At 47.2% G+C, this 16,787-nt stretch overlaps 1 protein-coding gene across 2 annotated transcripts in view; it reads left to right on the forward strand.

Moving 5' to 3' along the window:
- The first annotated feature begins 9,894 nt into the window (after window positions 1-9,894).
- ca12 (carbonic anhydrase 12) overlaps window positions 9,895-16,787 on the forward strand; it is a 90,883-nt gene continuing 83,990 nt past the window's right edge. For both annotated transcript variants that reach the window (XM_085972052.1, XM_085972053.1), the window contains exons 1-2: window positions 9,895-10,200; window positions 12,706-12,726. In XM_085972052.1, coding sequence (XP_085828178.1) covers window positions 10,110-10,200; window positions 12,706-12,726 — 112 coding nt within the window. In that variant the 5' untranslated portion in view covers window positions 9,895-10,109. The remainder of the gene's footprint in view (window positions 10,201-12,705; window positions 12,727-16,787) is intronic.

Genomic DNA, 16,787 nt, shown 5'->3' on the forward strand with positions numbered 1-16,787 from the left:
TTATTGAATGGTGGAGCAGGCTCGAGGGGCCGTATAGCCGAATCCTGCTCTTAATTCTTATGTTCTTATAAGTGGGACTAATTGGATAACTCTTTCAAAGAGCTGGTACAGGCACGATGGGCCGAATGGCCTCCTTCTGTGCGCTATCATTCTATGATTCTAGGAAATTACAGGCGCTTTCATCAGGATCTTCCAAAACTCTCTTGATTAGGGAATTTTCCCCTTGGATTGGAAAATTGCCAAAGTCACTCCATTATTTAAGAAAGGTGGGAGAGGGAAACCAGGAAATTATAGACCTATTAGTCTAACGTCAGTTGTGGGGAAGTTACTAGAATCTTTTAATGAGGGACAGAGTGACTGAGCACTTGGACAATATGAGATGCTCAGAGATGGATTTGTAATGGGTAAGTTATGTCTAACGAGCCTAGTTGATTTTTTTGAGGAAGTAACTAATGTGGTAGACAAAGGAGTGTCTATTGATGATTTTTTATTTGGATTTCCAGAAGGCTCCACACAAGAGACTGTTCGGAAAAATGAAAGTGCATGGAATTGGAGGCAACCTATTGGCATGGATATTGAATTGGCTAAGAGGTAGGAGACAGAGTAGGGATAATGGGTATGTACTCCAATTGGCAGGATGTGACTAGTGATGTCTCCCAGGGATCTGTACTGGGGCCTCAGTTTTTCACTGTATTTCTGAATGACTTGGATGGAGGAATAGAGAGCTGTATATTCAAGTTTGCTGATGACACCAAGTTAGGTGGCCCTGTAAATAGTGTCGATGGGAGCAGAAAGTTGCAAAGGGACATTGGCAGATTAAGTGAGTGGGCCAAACTGTGGCAGATGGAGAAGTGTGAGGTCACACACTTTGGACCGAAGAAGGATAGAGCGGAGTGTTATATACAGTATTGTAGTGTATGTACCTTTAAGAGAGAACTACTTTTACAGCTCCTGTATACTGTAGTACCGGCAGTGACCACACCTGTATATAAGCCCTAAGCAGGCATCTGTACTGTTAGTTTTTAGACTACCCTCATCCAGTAAACACCTGTTGATTGTTGATCTGCAGTCTCCGTCTATTTATTGAAGAACACCATACCTTAAGATTCACGGATTTAATAGTGGCGACGAGGTCGATTCGAACCCACCTGCAACTCTGCATTTCCTCCCAAGGATTCGCTCCTGGAGGACAGTGGAAGAAGTCGAGGCCAGAAGAACGGGCGTCGACCACGAGCAACCGCCCAGTCATCCGGCAGAGAGTGAGCATCGCAGGGGAGGCTGTTGAGAGCTGTGCTTGGTTCTCCAGCCACGATGATCCAGCAACAGGCTGGCAACAGGTACAGCGCAGACCCTTCCCGGACAGCGGTGGCTGGAGCCGACCGACGGCACAGAAAAGGCCGCACTGCGTCGACGGGGTAAGAGAGAGGGTAAAGTGCACAGGGCGCAGCCGGGGGTTGAAGGCCGAGCGGCGTCGACGGAAAACAAAAAGAGAGAGAGGGTAAAGCACAGCCGGGGTTCAGGACCGAGCGGCGGCAACGAGAGAGGCGCACAGGAAAACGCACAGAGCGCAGCCAGGGCTCAAGGGCTGAGCAGCAAGCGCGGGAGACGCCATTTTTGAAGCTGCAGCGGAGAAGAAGGGCGAGCGCGGGAAGAAAGGGAAGCGCGGGAGACGCCATTTTAGCCAGTCTAACCACACCCAGGGATGCCGAAGAGTGGCAGTGTCACAGCGTTCGACAATGAAGTCGAAGATTGGGCGACATATGTGGAACGCATTGAGGTGTACTGCAAGGCGAATGAAGTGCCAGATGCCAGGAAAGCACTGGTTTTGTTGAATTCCATGGGTGCAAAAATGTATGGCTTACTGCGAAACCTAATAACCCCAGAGAAGCCAGTGGATAAGGATTTCGAAAGCATAGTGGAAATCCTACAGGACCACTTAAACCCCACACCGCTGCTGATAGCAGAAAGATTTAAGTTTCACAAAAGGAACCAGCATAAAGACGAAAGTAATGCTGAGTATTTAACGGAACTGCGCAAGCTATCGAAACACTGCCAGTTTGGAATGGGACTAGCAGATACGTTAAGGGACAAGTTTGTGTGTGGGCTTCAAAGTGAAGGAACCCAGAAACGGCTTCTATCAGAAAAGGATCTTACGTTGGACAAGGCTTTCAGCATGGCAGTATCACACGAAGCAGCCGCACGGGGTACTGCAGAGATACAGCGGAGACCGCAAGAATATGGCAGCAATGAAATGTCATATGGAGCAGGGAAGTGTTATTGCTGCGGCAGAACAACACACGACCAGAAGGATTGTTGGTTCAAGGACCAAGTGTGAAGACAGTGTGGAAAAGCAGGACACATAGCAAGAGTCTGCAGGTCGGGGAAGAAAACCAGCAGCAAGAAATCTCCACAGGAGAAGTACAAACAGGTACATAAGGTGACGGAGAGTAGTCCAGACGAACAGAAAAGTGATACAGACTCCGGAAGCAAGGAGCTGGGTTGTCTGAAACTACATAATGTAATCAAAATGGAGGATCACCAGACTATCTGGGTCACGCACAAGATAGACGGAGTCCAAGTGAAAATGGAATTGGACACAGGATCAGCCCTAACAGTCATAAACCGAAGGGACTACAAGCGGCTATTCTCACATATATCCTTGAGAGCTACAGAGATTGTCTTGAAGACGTACACGGGGCAAAAAGTCTACCCCAAAGGAAAAATAAGGGTGAACGTGATATACAACGGCCAGGAAATACCAAAAATGGACCTATATGTATTGCCAGATGGAGGACCACCACTACTAGGACGTGAATGGATCCGGAAGATACAGTTAGATTGGCATTCCATACAGGCACTGACGGTAGAGGCCAAAAAGGATGACGACGTCACACCTGGACGACTGTCAAAAATGCTAACTGACGCACAAGAAGTGTTCCAGGAGGGACTCGGAACACTAAAAGGCATAACAGCGACGATTAAAATAGAGGAAAATGCAAGCCCAAAGTTTTTTAAGGCCAGACCGGTGCCTTATGCGATCCGCCCAGCCGTCGAAGCAGAGCTAGAAGGTTTGGAACGTTCAGGAGTACTGTCCAAAGTGGACTGGAGCGAGTGGGCTACACCCATCGTTCCTGTAATGAAGAGGTCGTTGAGTAATACGCCTGGGGAACCAAAGAAGGTTCGCATCTGTGGGGACTTTAAGGTGACGGTGAACCTGTAGTGTATGTGCCTTTACGAGCCCCCTGTGTACTGTAATGCCGGTAATGGCCACTCGGGCTATATAAGCCTGTATATTGTGTTGTATCAGTTAGTTCACCTCCAGACTTTGTTCAGTAAACACCTGTGAAACCAACTCCTGCCTTCAGTGTCTCTATTAACACACGGATACAACAGTGGCGACGAATTGGAAACGGACTTACCTGCAATTCGGCAGCACCTCAAGGACATCGATTCCTCAGACGTCCAAAGTCAAAGAAAAGCAAGGAAAAAAAAAACTGTGGTTTCACCAGCTAGCCGAGCTGGTGGCAGGTACTGCAATAATCCTTCCTGGGCGGGCTGGGGCTCCATTGGCTGGCTCTGCGGCGAGGCCAAGCAGCGAAGGCGGAGGCAAGCAGAAACAGACGGGGGGGAGCACTCGGGAGACGGCCGGTGCTGCAAAGCAGGTCGGCGTTCGGACCTAGCAGAGGGGGGGAAAAGTCCCAGAGAGTCCGGCGGGAACGAGTCTCCACCTGTAAATAAAAAAAATAAAAAAATAATTTTTTTTTTTTTAAAACGCGGAAAACAGCGTTGTCAGCAGCAGCAGCGGCGGGAAAGCGCGGGAAGCGCCATATCTTTTTTGCAGGAAAGAAAGAAAAGCGCGGGAAGCGCCATTTTTTTTCCAGGATGCCTAAGGCTGGCAATATTGATGCTTTTGATAACGATATAGAGGATTGGACCACATATGTGGAAAGAGTGGAGGTATATTGCACAGCAAATGGAATAGAAAATGATAAAAAGGCGTCAGTACTTCTAAATCTAATGGGCGCAAAGACATACGGGCTGTTACGAAACTTAATCACTCCAGCCAAACCAAAGGACAAGAATTTTAAGGAAATTGTTGATACCCTACAGGAGCACTTAAACCCAACACCGCTGCTGATAGCGGAACGATTCAAATTCTTCAAGAGGAATCTGCACAAGAATGAAAGTAACGCTGATTACCTCACCGAATTAAGAAAGCTATCAAAGCACTGCCAATTCGGGGCAGGACTGGCAGATTCTCTTCGAGACAAATTCGTCTGCGGTCTCCTAAGTGAAGGAACACAGAAAAGGCTGCTTTCTGAGAAAGATTTGACACTGGACAAGGCTTTCAGTATGGCTGTATCATACGAAGCAGCCGCAAGAGGAGCTGCAGAGATACAGCAAAAGACACAGGACTTCGGCACCCATGAAATGACACAGGGTTTCGAGAGATGATATCGCTGCGGCAGATCCACCCATGACCAGAGGGTCTGCTGGTTCAAGGACAAAGCATGCAGGCAATGCGGAAAGATTGGACATATTGCACGGGTATGCCGATCTGGACAAAAAAAATCCACGGACAGGAAAAAAAAAATCAATAAAGAAAAGTACAGAAAGGTACAAATGATGACGGACAGTAGCTCCGAAGACCAGAAGAGCGATAGCGACTCCGGAAACAAGAGACTAAGCTGTCTCAAATTACATAATGTAATTGCCAAAGAAGATTACCAGATCATTTGGGTTACCCTCACGATAGCAGGGTCCCCAGTTAAAATGGAGCTAGATACAGGATCAGCTCTGATCATCATAAATCGACGGGATTACGAGCGGCTATTTCCGCATATACCTTTAAAAGACACATCCATTATCTTGAAAACATATACGGGGCAGAAAGTATACCCCAAAGGAAAAATAAGGGTGCCTGTTGTATACAATGGCAAGGAAATACAGAAGTTGTATTTATACGTTCTACAAGATGGTGGTCCACCGCTGTTGGGACGTGAATGGATCAGGAAGATACGTTTAGACTGGCACTCCATTCAGGCACTGACGGTGACCAGTAAGAAAAAAAATGATGATGACGTCATACCTGAACGATTAAAAGGCATCTTGGCCAACGCCAAGGAAGTGTTTCAAGAGAAACTAGGAACCTTGAAAGGCATCACCGCCTCAATAAAAGTGGAAGATGCGGCAATTCCCAAGTTTTTTAAGGCAAGGCCGGTGCCATACGCAATTCGTCCAGCAGTCGAGGCAGAGCTGGAGAATTTGGAAAAGGCAGGCGTATTATCCAAGATAGATTGGAGCGAGTGGGCAACACCCATCGTCCCGGTCATGAAGAAAACGTTGAATAATGATAAATCTGAAGAACAGAGAAAAATTCGCATCTGTGGCGACTTCAAGGTGACTGTAAATCCGGTCCTTCACACGGTACAGTATCCTCTTCCGAGGTTAGAAGATATTTTCGCCTCACTATCCGGAGGGAAACGTTTCACCAAAATTGACTTGGCACAGGCATATCTACAGATGGAGGTTGAAGAGGCCTCTGGAAAGTATCTCACGATAAATACACACAAAGGCCTGTACCAGTACAATCGACTGGTTTTCGGAGTAGCATCAGCTCCAGCTATCTGGCAAAGAGCTATGGAGCAAGTCCTCCAAGGGATTCCGGGGACTCAATGCTACCTAGACGACATCCTTGTAACAGGAGAAAACGACAACGAGCACCTTGCCAATTTGGAGCAGGTGCTCACTAGGCTGAGAGAATGGGGCCTACGAGCAAATCGCCCCAAGTGCGAATTTTTCCAGAAACAAATATCATATTGTGGCCACATAATTAATAAGGAAGGGTTGCATAAGTCACCTGAAAAAATTGAAGCGGTCATAAAAGCCCCAGCACCTGAAAATGTTTCACAATTAAGGTCGTTCCTGGGATTGATAAATTACTATCATAAATTTTTACCGAACTTATCAACTCTTCTGCACCCTCTTAATGAACTGCTACAAACAGGAGTAATTTGGAAATGGAGCGAAGACTGTAAACGTGCCTTCCATAAATGCAAAGACTTAATCACGTCCAAGGAAGTTTTTGCTCATTACAACCCATCACTGCCAATCAGACTGGCGTGCGATGCATCCCCTTACGGCGTAGGAGCGGTATTATCGCATAGATTCCCTGATGGCTCGGAACGGCCGATAGCTTTTGCGTCACGCTCATTGAACTCAGCTGAGCGTAACTATGCCCAAATCGACAGGGAAGCACTCAGCCTGGTATGGGGAGTGAAGAAATTCAACCATTACCTGCACGGACAAAAATTTACCTTGTTGACTGACCATCAACCCCTCATCTCCATATTCAACCCTAAAAAGGGTGTTCCCATTATGACAGCGCAAAGGCTACAGAGGTGGTCCCTTTTTCTAGGGGCACACCAATATGACATAGAATACAAAGGATCAAAACAGCATGGGAATGCTGACGGTTTATCACGCCTACCGTTGCCAATGGTAGAAGAGGCACCTACAGTAGACCCAGTGGAGATGTTCCACTCTACCATAGTCGAATGTCTACCAGTAACAAATTCTGCCATTGAAAGGGAAACGAGAAATGACCCGACTCTCTCACGAGTCTACGATTTAACAGTGAAGGGATGGCCAGCACATGGCGAACCACTGCTGCCAGCATTCTCGCTACGAAGGTCAACATACCATTTGCCTTCTTAACCGCCTGCTGCACCTGCATGCTTACCTTCAGCGACTGGCGCACAAGGACACCCAGGTCTTGTTGCACTTCCCCTTCTCCCAATCTATTGTCATTCAGATAATAATCTGCCTTCCTGTTTTTGCCACCAAAGTGGATAACCTCGCATTTATCCACATTATACTGTATCTGCCATGCATCTGCCCAATCACCCAACGTGTCCAAATCATACTGGAGTTTCTCGGCACCCTCCTCACAGCACACACACCCACCCAGCTTTGTGTTGTCTGCAATCTTGGAGATATTACATCTAGTTCCCTCGTCTAGATCATTTATATATATTGTGAATAGCTGGGGTCCTTGGACCGATCCCTGTGATACCCCACTAGTCACTGCCTGCCACTCGGAAAAAGACCCATTTATTCCAACTCTTTGCTTCCTGTCTGCCAACCAGTTCTCTATCCAAGTCAGTACCTTGTCCCCAACTCCATGTGCCTTAACTTTACATGCTAATCTCTTATGCGGGATCTTATCGAAAGCTTTCTGAAAGTCCAAATGCACCACATCCACTGGTTCTCCCTTATCTATTCTATCAGTTACATCCTCAAAAAATTCCAGTAGATTAGTCAAGCACGATTTACATTTTGTAAATCCATGTTGACTTTGTTGACACTGTTTTCCAAGTGCTCTGCTATTACATCTTTTATAATGGACTCTAGCATTTTCCCCACTACCGATGTCAGGCTTACCGGTCTATTATTCCCTGTTTTCTCTCTACCACCTTTTTTGAACAGTGGGGTAACATTAGCTACCCTCCAATCCATGGGAACTGTTCCAGAGTCTATAGAATTTTGGAAGATGACCAGCAATGCATCTACTATTTCTAGGGCCACTTCCTTAAGTACCCTAGGATGTAGATTATCAGGCCCTGGGGATTTATCGGCCTTCAATCCCATCAATTTCCCTAACACCATTGCCCTACAAATACTGATTTCATTCAGTTCCTCCCTCTCATTAGACCCTATGTTCCCGACATTTCTGGGAGGTTATTTGTGTCCTCCTTTGTGAAGACAGAACCAAAGTATGTATTTAATTGGTCTGCCATTTCTTTGTTCCCCATTATAAATTCCCTCGATTCTGACTGCAAGGGACCTACGCTTGACTTCACCAATCTTTTTCTCTTCACATATCTATAAAAGCTTTTACAGTCAGTCTTTATGTTCCTTGCAAGCTTACTCTCGTACTCTATTTTCCCCCTCTTAATTAATCCCTTTGTCCTCCTTTGCTGAATCCTAAACTGCTCCCAATCCTCAGGTTTACTGATGAAGGGCCCCAGACCTGAAACGTTAACTCTCTTTCTCTCTCCACGGATGCTGCCTGGCCTGCTGAGTATTTCCAGCATTTTCTGTTGTTACCTCAGGTTTACTGCTTTTTCTGGCCAATATATATGTCCTCTCCTTGGATCTTATGCTATCCCTAATTTCCCTTGTTAGCCACGGTTGAGTCACCTTTTTTGTTTTATTTTTATGCCAAACAGGGATGAACATATACTTAGAAGTGTATCACCGATCCTTCATCTGTGCTGGGTCAAAATCCTGGAACTCCCTCCCTAACAGCACTGTGGGAACACCTTCACCACACGGACTGCAGCGGTTCAAGAAGGCGGCTCACCACCACCTTCTCGAGGGCGGCTAGGGATGGGCAATAAATGCTGGCCTTGCCAGCGATGCCCAGATCCCATAAATGAATTTTTAAAAAGTGTGGTTTTACCAAGGTTCGATACAGGTTTAGCATAACTTCCCTACTTTTCAATTATATCCCTCTAGAAATAAACCCTAGTGCCTGGTCTGCTTTTTTTTTAATGGCCTTGCTAAGCTGTGTCGCAAATTTTAGTGATTTGTGTATTTGTACTCCGAGATCCCTGTTCCTGCACCCCACCCAGACTCGCACCCTCCAAGTGATGTGACCTCCCTATTCTTCCTACCAAAATGTAATACCTCACATTTATCTGTTGAACTTCATTTGCCAACTATATGCCCTGTGTGTGTGTGTTTCTGTCTGTGTGTGTGTTTCTGTCTGTGTTTGTGTGTATTTCTTGACTGTGTGTGTTTCTTGTCTGTGTGTGTTTCTGTCTGTGTGTGTGTGTTTCTTGTCTGTGTGTGTTTCTGTCTGTGTGTGTGTGTATTTCTTGTCTGTGTGTGTGTTTCTTGTCTGTGTGTGTTTCTGTCTGTGTGTGTGTGTATTTCTTGTCTGTGTGTGTGTTTCTGTCTGTGTGTGTGTTTCTTGACTGTGTGTGTTTCTGTCTGTGTGTGTATTTCTTGTCTGTGTGTGTGTTTCTGTCTGTGTGTGTGTTTCTGTCTGTGTGTGTTTCTGTCTGTGTGTGTATTTCTTGTCTGTGTGTGTGTTTCTGTCTGTGTGTGTGTTTCTTGTCTGTGTGTGTTTCTGTCTGTGTGTGTGTGTATTTCTTGTCTGTGTGTGTGTTTCTGTCTGTGTGTGTGTTTCTTGACTGTGTGTGTTTCTGTCTGTGTGTGTGTGTATTTCTTGTCTGTGTGTGTGTTTCTGTCTGTGTGTGTTTCTGTCTGTGTGTGTATTTCTTGACTGTGTGTGTTTCTGTCTGTGTGTGTGTTTCTTGACTGTGTGTGTTTCTGTCTGTGTGTATTTCTTGACTGTGTGTGTTTCTGTCTGTGTGTGTGTATTTCTTGTCTGTGTGTGTTTCTGTCTGTGTGTTTCTGTGCCTACCCGCCCCTCCCCCTTCGCTTTGTCTATCATTTCTTCCATTTCTAAGGCGCCATTCTTGAACCGTTAACTGTTCTCTCCACAGCTTAGAGCATTGTGCAAAACGAATTAATCGCCCATTATACTCCCGCCGTTCCCTTCCCATTAATGTTGATGTAATGTGCATAACAGGCGGTAATTAGCTATCACCCCTTTAACTGAAAGATAAAATGACCCCCCCTGAGTATTTTCCAGTTTTTGTTCTTTGCCCCGAGTTGGATCTGGTCCAAAACTGTTCCATTCTGGAAAGTTTGCTGAAACTAGCAGGAGAATGAGTGGCTGTGGGAGTGAAGGCAACAATAAGCACATGGCGAGAGAGAGAGAGAGATCAATGGAAAGTGAGTGGAGACAGACTGGTGGAGAGTCGCCCGGAGCTCAAGTATCTCCTGGCCCCTGAGAATGGGGAGAGGTCAGGTTACAGGAGCTGCCCCATTCGGCTCTCAAAGACTGAGCATCTTTTGGGGATTTCAACTTCTCCGCTGAACCGGTCGGACAGAGAGTCCGGCAGCTGCACAAGGCAACGCCCATTGACGCCAGCCCAGCCACCAGCTAGAGGGAGCCCGGAGAGAGAGAGAGAGAGAGAGAGCCGGCAGAGTAGAACAGAGTCAGAGAGAGTAGCGCAGCTCTGGTCAGCTGGACCATGTCTCCGGGGCGGATCTGCGGCTCGGCTCTCCTCCTTCTCCTGCTGCATCTCCTGGGGCTGAGGAGCCGCGTCCTGGCCGGGTCTGGAGGTCAGTGGGGGGGTCTGCGGAGTGGGGGGGTCTGCGGGGTGGGGGGCTTCGCCCAGGGTGGAGGGGCTTCACTTCCACGTGCTACTCTCAGTTTAATTGTGGGTGATTTCACTCCGGTTGGGAAGGGTTTCAGTTTCTAGTGTGGGGTTTTCACAGATTGTGGGGTCTTCATGCTGACAGAACAAAGCAGGTCTGTGAGATGGAGAAATTGCTCTGTGTATATTACCCTGGGTTTAAAGGGGCTCTGTGTATATTACCCTGGGTTTAAAGGGGCTCTGTGTATATTACTCTGGGTTTAAAGGGGCTCTGTGTATATTACCCTGGGTTTAAAGGGGCTCTGTGTATATTACCCTGGGTTTAAAGGGGCTCTGTGTATATTACCCTGGGTTTAAAGGGGCTCTGTGTATATTACCCTGGGTTTAAAGGGGCTCTGTGTATATTACCCTGGGTTTAAAGGGGTTCTGTGTATATTACCCTGGGTTTAAAGGGGCTCTGTGTATATTACCCTGGGTTTAAAGGGGTTCTGTGTATATTACCCTGGGTTTAAAGGGGCTCTGTGTATATTACCCTGGGTTTAAAGGGGCTCTGTGTATACTACTCTGGGTTTAAAGGGGCTCTGTGTATATTACCCTGGGTTTAAAGGGGTTCTGTAGATGTGTGAAGTTACTGAAGTGCTGATGAATGTTTTGTTGTGAATTGCAGCAAGGGGCTTCTGCTTGTTCAGACACTGGCAGTTGCTGCAGGAGGGTTCATGCTTCAATGGACTCGAATTCCTCTCAGACAAAGTCTGTCCGCAGGCAAAACGACCGGGCCAGATCTTGCTGGAGTGGGGCATCTTGCGGTGTGCCGCTTTAGTTAGACTTTTTCCCTGCACCCTTCAAAAGTTTTTGTACCGTAACTTGCTGGAAGTGCGAGCTGATAACGGGGCAACTGGGACCTCCGTGAATGACGGGACCAACAGTCTATCTCCTTAACCAATGAGATTTAAGCATTGAGAAATAAGCAGAGGAAGGGCAGAGAAGAAAGTAGGGTGAATTAGAGTCAAATCATAGAATGATACAGCACAGAAGGAGGCCATTCGGCCCATCGTGCCTGTGCCAGCTCTTTGAACGAGCTCTCCAATTAGTCCCACTCCCCCGCTCTTCCTCCAACAGCCCTGCAAAATTTTCCCTTCAAGTATTTATCCAATTCCATTTTGAAAGTCATTATTGAATCTGCTTCCAACGTCCTTTTAGGCAGTGCATTCCAGATGAGAATAACTCGCTGCATTAAAAAAAAATTGTTTCCTCATGTCGCCTCTGGTTCTTATCACCTCAAATCTGTGTCCTCTGGTTACAAAGCCTTCTGCCACTGGGAATGTTTTATCCTTATTTACTCTATCGAAACCCTTCGTGATTTTGAACAACTCTATCAAATCGCCTCTTAGCCTTCTCTGCTCTAAGGGGAACAACCCCAGCTTCTCCAGTCTCTCCACATAACTGAAGTCCCTCATCCCTGGTACCATTCCAGTAAATCTCCTCCGCACTCTCTCCAAGGCCTTCCTAAAGTGTGGTGCCCAGAATTGGACACGATACTCCAGCTGAGGCCTAACCAGTGATTTATAAAGGTTTAGCGTAACTTCCTTGCTTTTGTACTCTGTGCCCCTATTTATAAAGCCATGGATCCCGTATGCCCTTCTAACAGCCTTCTCAACTTGCCCTGCCACTGACTTGTGTACGTGTACCCTTAGTTCTCTCTGTTCCTGCATCAAAGAACTCAATCAAGTTAGTAAAATCTGTGCTGCCTTTCATTTATTAACCCATATTTTTTCCAAGTGCCAATTAATTTTCTCCCAGATTAACCTCTCTCAAAGTTTCCCACCACCGAGGTTAGGCTGACTGGCCTGTCGTTGCCGGGTTTATCACCCTCCTCTTTTAAACAGGAGTGTAACATTTGCAATCCTCTGGCACCGTTCCCATATCTAAGGAGGATTGGATCAGGTACAGAATGAGCGGGAAAGAAAGATTGGATTGAGAGAGAGAGAGAGAGAGAGAGAGAGGGAAAAAAGAGACAGAAAGGAAAAGTAAGAAAAAAAAACGTAATTTTAAATCTCCAACAATTTACTACCTGCAGAAATGAGATTGACCACTTTAAATTGTTCCCTTTTGCATTAACACTGACCATGTTGTTAAAAAGCTACTTACGCTCCTAATTGCCAGCGCTAGCTATCTGTGGCGAGTTTAATGGGCAATTAACATGCAAATCCAGCAAGTTCTAACAATAACGGGGAGTCTGAGGCCGAGATGCCATTCGTGCGAAGCAAACAGCGGAGCAGCAAGTTCTAGAGATTCACAACTCCCGGCGTGTCTCTCAATCCCCTGAACTCGCTGGCTGATTTGCACACAAACAACGGCGAGTGTCATTTCCCAGCAAGATCCGGCCTGTTGTGTTTGAGTGTGTACGGACCTCATCCCGAATGTGAATATTCATGATTTGATTTCATTAACGTTTTCTTTTTTTTTACAGCATCTGATTGGAGTTACACTGGTGAGTGCTTCTTGGTTTTTTTCCAGTTACAGACTGCATATTTCACATCACATTGCCCAGTAGCTCACTCGCACGGAACACAGGCTGCTCCCGCACCGCACAGTAGCAGTCAGACTGCAGTTAAGTGCGAGTGTTGTTTGTACCAAGTATCTATCCATCACTTTCACACTGCAAGATCAAGGTGCCAAATAGTCTCCGCTTTGCACTGAGGCTAGTTCTGTGCCGTGTATAGCAGCCAGACGGTGGGGTGGGGTGGGTTGGAGTGAGATTACCTCCGGATCTAATCCAGGTTGCATTTACACTGTAAAAGCTGAAACGTGATTACATTTTCAAAACCAGTAAAGTGAACTTGGGGTGCCTTTACATTGTAGCCGCGGCATCAGTGAGAGGTGGAACTGGCTCGTAGCTATGTTCCAGTGTGGGTGCTCATCCTCATTCCCCATTCAATGGCCTTTATTAGTTTTGCAAATGCAATCACATCATAAAAACACGTTTGCCTTTAACACAGATCAAATTATCTGTTATTTTCAAAACCCAAAGTGAACAGGTCAGTTTATTTTCTAAAATGGCTCTGTGTGGATCGATATTTCAAAGGTTTATTTCCATTTTATGGTTGGCATTTGCCTAAAAATGATGCTTCAGTTGGACCGATGGGTTGTAATGTGCTGGAAGCGAGGGGCTGGACTTGGACCACACACAATCTTAGCAGCACCGGGCACAATCCAACACAGTCAATGAGACCCGTCAACAACTGGCCACTTCTCGAGGCAGCCTGTAACCAAACCCCCGCGGGGTCCCTCGCCGCCCCCGCCCATCCCATGGGATCCCCCTGCAATCCCTCTCGCCCACCCGTGAGGTCTGTCGCCCCGCCCCCCCTTGTGGGATCCCCCTGCAGTCCCTCTCTCGCCCCCCCGGTGGGATCCCCCTGCAGTCCCTCTCTCGCTGAGGAAGGATGTTCTTGCCATGGAGGGAGTGCAGCGAAGATTCACCAGACTGATACCTGGGATGGCAGGAATGACGTATGAGGAGAGATTGGGTCGATTAGGCTTATACTCGTTGGAGTTTAGAAGAATGAGAGGGGATTTCATTGAAACTTATAAAATTCTGACAGGACTGGACAGACTAGATGCAGGAAGGATGTTCCCGATGGTCGAGGAGTCCAGAACCAGGGGACACAGTCTAAGGATAAGGGGTAAGCCATTTAGGACAGAAATGAGGAGGAATTTCTTCACCCAGAGAGTGGTGAACCTGTGGAATTCTCTACCACAGAAGGCAGTAGAGGCCAATTCATTAAATATATTCAAGAAGGAGTTGGATATATTTCTTAAGGCTAAAGGGATCAAGGGATATGGGGAGAAGGCAGGGACAGGGTACTGAATTTGGATGATCCGCCATGATCGCATTGAATGGCGGAGCAGGCTCGAGGGGCCGAATGGCCTACTCCTGCTCCTATCTTCTATGTTTCTATGTTTGCCCCCCCCCGTGGGATTCCCCTGCAGTCCCTCTCTTGCCCCCCCCGCCCCCCCGGTGGGGTCAGTCACCCCTCCCCATGGGATCCCCTGCAGTCCCTCTCTTGCCCCCCCCCCCCCCCACGTGGGATCCCCCTGCAGTCCCTCTCGCCCCCCCCCTGGTGGGGTCAGTCGCCTCTCCCCATGGGATCCCCCTGCAGTCCTGCTCTCCCCCCGCGGGGTCCCTCTCACCCCCTGCAGTCCCGCTCGCCCCCTGCGATCACACCGCGGACTCACTGACCCACTGACCTCAGTACCTCGCCCAAGTAACTATTTTGTATCCGTCTGTCATGCAAGTGCCCATTGGCTGGACATTCGACCACAGAGCCATGACAGCTGGGCCCAGTCCTTAACGCACTCGCCATCCACACATTTTCCAGCAGCATAGTCACCCGGAGTTGATGCCCTGTCTGATTTATTTTCTCTGTCTCTCTCCCTGATCAGGGAGTGCAGAGACCAATTGTAACCTCCCCAACCACCCCCCCCCCCCCCCCCCATGCCGTCCAACTCGACTGACATCTGCCAACTGTGCCCAGATCAGCAATGCCACCTTTGACTTTCTGGTCTGTGTGACTCCGTGCTGCACCAGATAGTGCACTTACGCGGAAGGGAATTCCTACAGGTTAATCTGTTTTGGCGCAGTATGCTTAATACGAGAGGCATAATTCTCACAATTTACTTGACGTTTCCGCCTTCAGATAATTACAGACCTGTAATTCTGCTTCTCACTGCCCTAACAACTTGGAATTATTCTTTCCTCTTGGGAAATGAGGCTAATTAGTAGCATCTGAAACTCAGTGAGGAGAAGCTGGATTGTGAAATCTGCAAATGTTGGTTGTGATTCAAGTGACTTAAATTTTACTCGTGTGTAATAATTGATACTGACGGCTGAAAAGGTTGGTTTGTATTTGTGCCAAACAGTAACAACAGAGCTTTATTCAGGCGCTAACTATAAACTGGCTCCGACCTCGGCCATCCAACAGAATGTCTGTTACTTTGCATAAATTATTGGCCCAAAAATTGCTGTCAGAATAAGGGTGAAGCTAATGGCGCTCACCGTTATTTAAGTGAAAATGCCTCAGAAACTTCAGGCGTGGGGCAGATCCGCGGTTAGACGCAAATATCCATAAGTTGCTGTCCGAGTTGCGCCGCTCCACCGTTGGCCTCGTGAAAGTGGCATCTCGCTGTCTGGCTCGCCATTGAAATTGCAATATTTGTGCGGTAGATATGAAGTAAACTCGCCACAAAGTTCAGTCTTGTCCATTCCTGTCTCAGTACTTTTTTAATGACGTGATTATTGTTAATTACTGATGATCGACCTCTCTGGTACTGAAAATTAACTATTACAAGTGTCGAGTCTCATTCCTTCAGGTTTTAATTGTTGGAGATTTAAAAGAAAAAAAGACTTGCATTTATATGGCGCCTTTCACGACCGTGCTTAGAGCCAATGAAGTACTTTTTAAACCGTAGTCACTGATGTAATGTAGGAAACGCGGCAGCTAATTTGCGCACAGCAAGCTCCCACAAACAGCAATGTGATAATGACCAGATAATCTGTTTTAGTGATGTTGATTGAGGGATAAATATTGACAGCGTGGGTAACTCCCCTGCTTTCCTTCAAAATAGTGCCATGGGATCTTTTATTTCCACCCAAGGGAGCAGACGTGGCCTCGGTTTAATGTCTCATTCGAAAGACGGCACCTCCGACAGGGCAACACTCCCACAGTACTGCACTGGGATGTCAGCTTGGATTTTTGTGCTCGAGTCTGTAGCATGGGACTTTCCCCCCCTCTCTCTTTTTCTTTCTGTACCTGATTTGACATTAAATTTATCCACGTTAATTTATACTTCCCTCTCAGTCCGTGCGCTGCTCATTTCAGAATCCTTCTGTCTGATTGGTTAAGGAGACGGCCTGTTCTCTCCGATCCCAGATGCCCTGTAGCGGGCGCTGCACCAGTTCAATCTCCCACTAACAGCAACTTGCAGCGTAAAGTCTCGCAGAGATTAAACGGACAAGGGCAAGTGAATGTTTAAATCAATTGCAGTTTATCTTTTTAAATATATTTTTATCCAGTTTTCTCCTATTAAATTTCCTCCTGCCCTCAGTGTAATGCCTCCTGTTGGAGATCTCTGATACTCTTAGTGTAAGGCTGGTCATTGCGCTGTAATAGTGTGCAGGGTTGGTCATTGCACTGCACTAGTGTGCAGGGCTGGTCATTGCACTGCACTAGTGTGCAGGGCAGGTCATTGCACTGCACTAGTGTGCAGGGCAGGTCATTGCACTGCACTAGTGTGCAGGGCAGGTCATTGCACTGCACTAGTGTGCAGGGCAGGTCATTGCACTGCACTAGTGTGCAGGGCAGGTCATTGCACTGCACTAGTGTGCAGGGCAGGTCATTGCACTGCACTAGTGTGCAGGGCAGGTCATTGCACTGCACTAGTGTGCAGGGCAGGTCATTGCACTGCACTAGTGTGCAGGGCAGGTCATTGCACTGCACTAGTGTGCAGGGCAGGTCATTGCACTGCACTAGTGTGCAGGGCAGGTCATTGCAC

Source organism: Somniosus microcephalus, chromosome 32, assembly GCF_052327205.1.
Source record: "Somniosus microcephalus isolate GS21.2 chromosome 32, FLI_Smic_1.0, whole genome shotgun sequence".
In the NCBI taxonomy this organism is placed as follows: domain Eukaryota; kingdom Metazoa; phylum Chordata; class Chondrichthyes; order Squaliformes; family Somniosidae; genus Somniosus; species Somniosus microcephalus.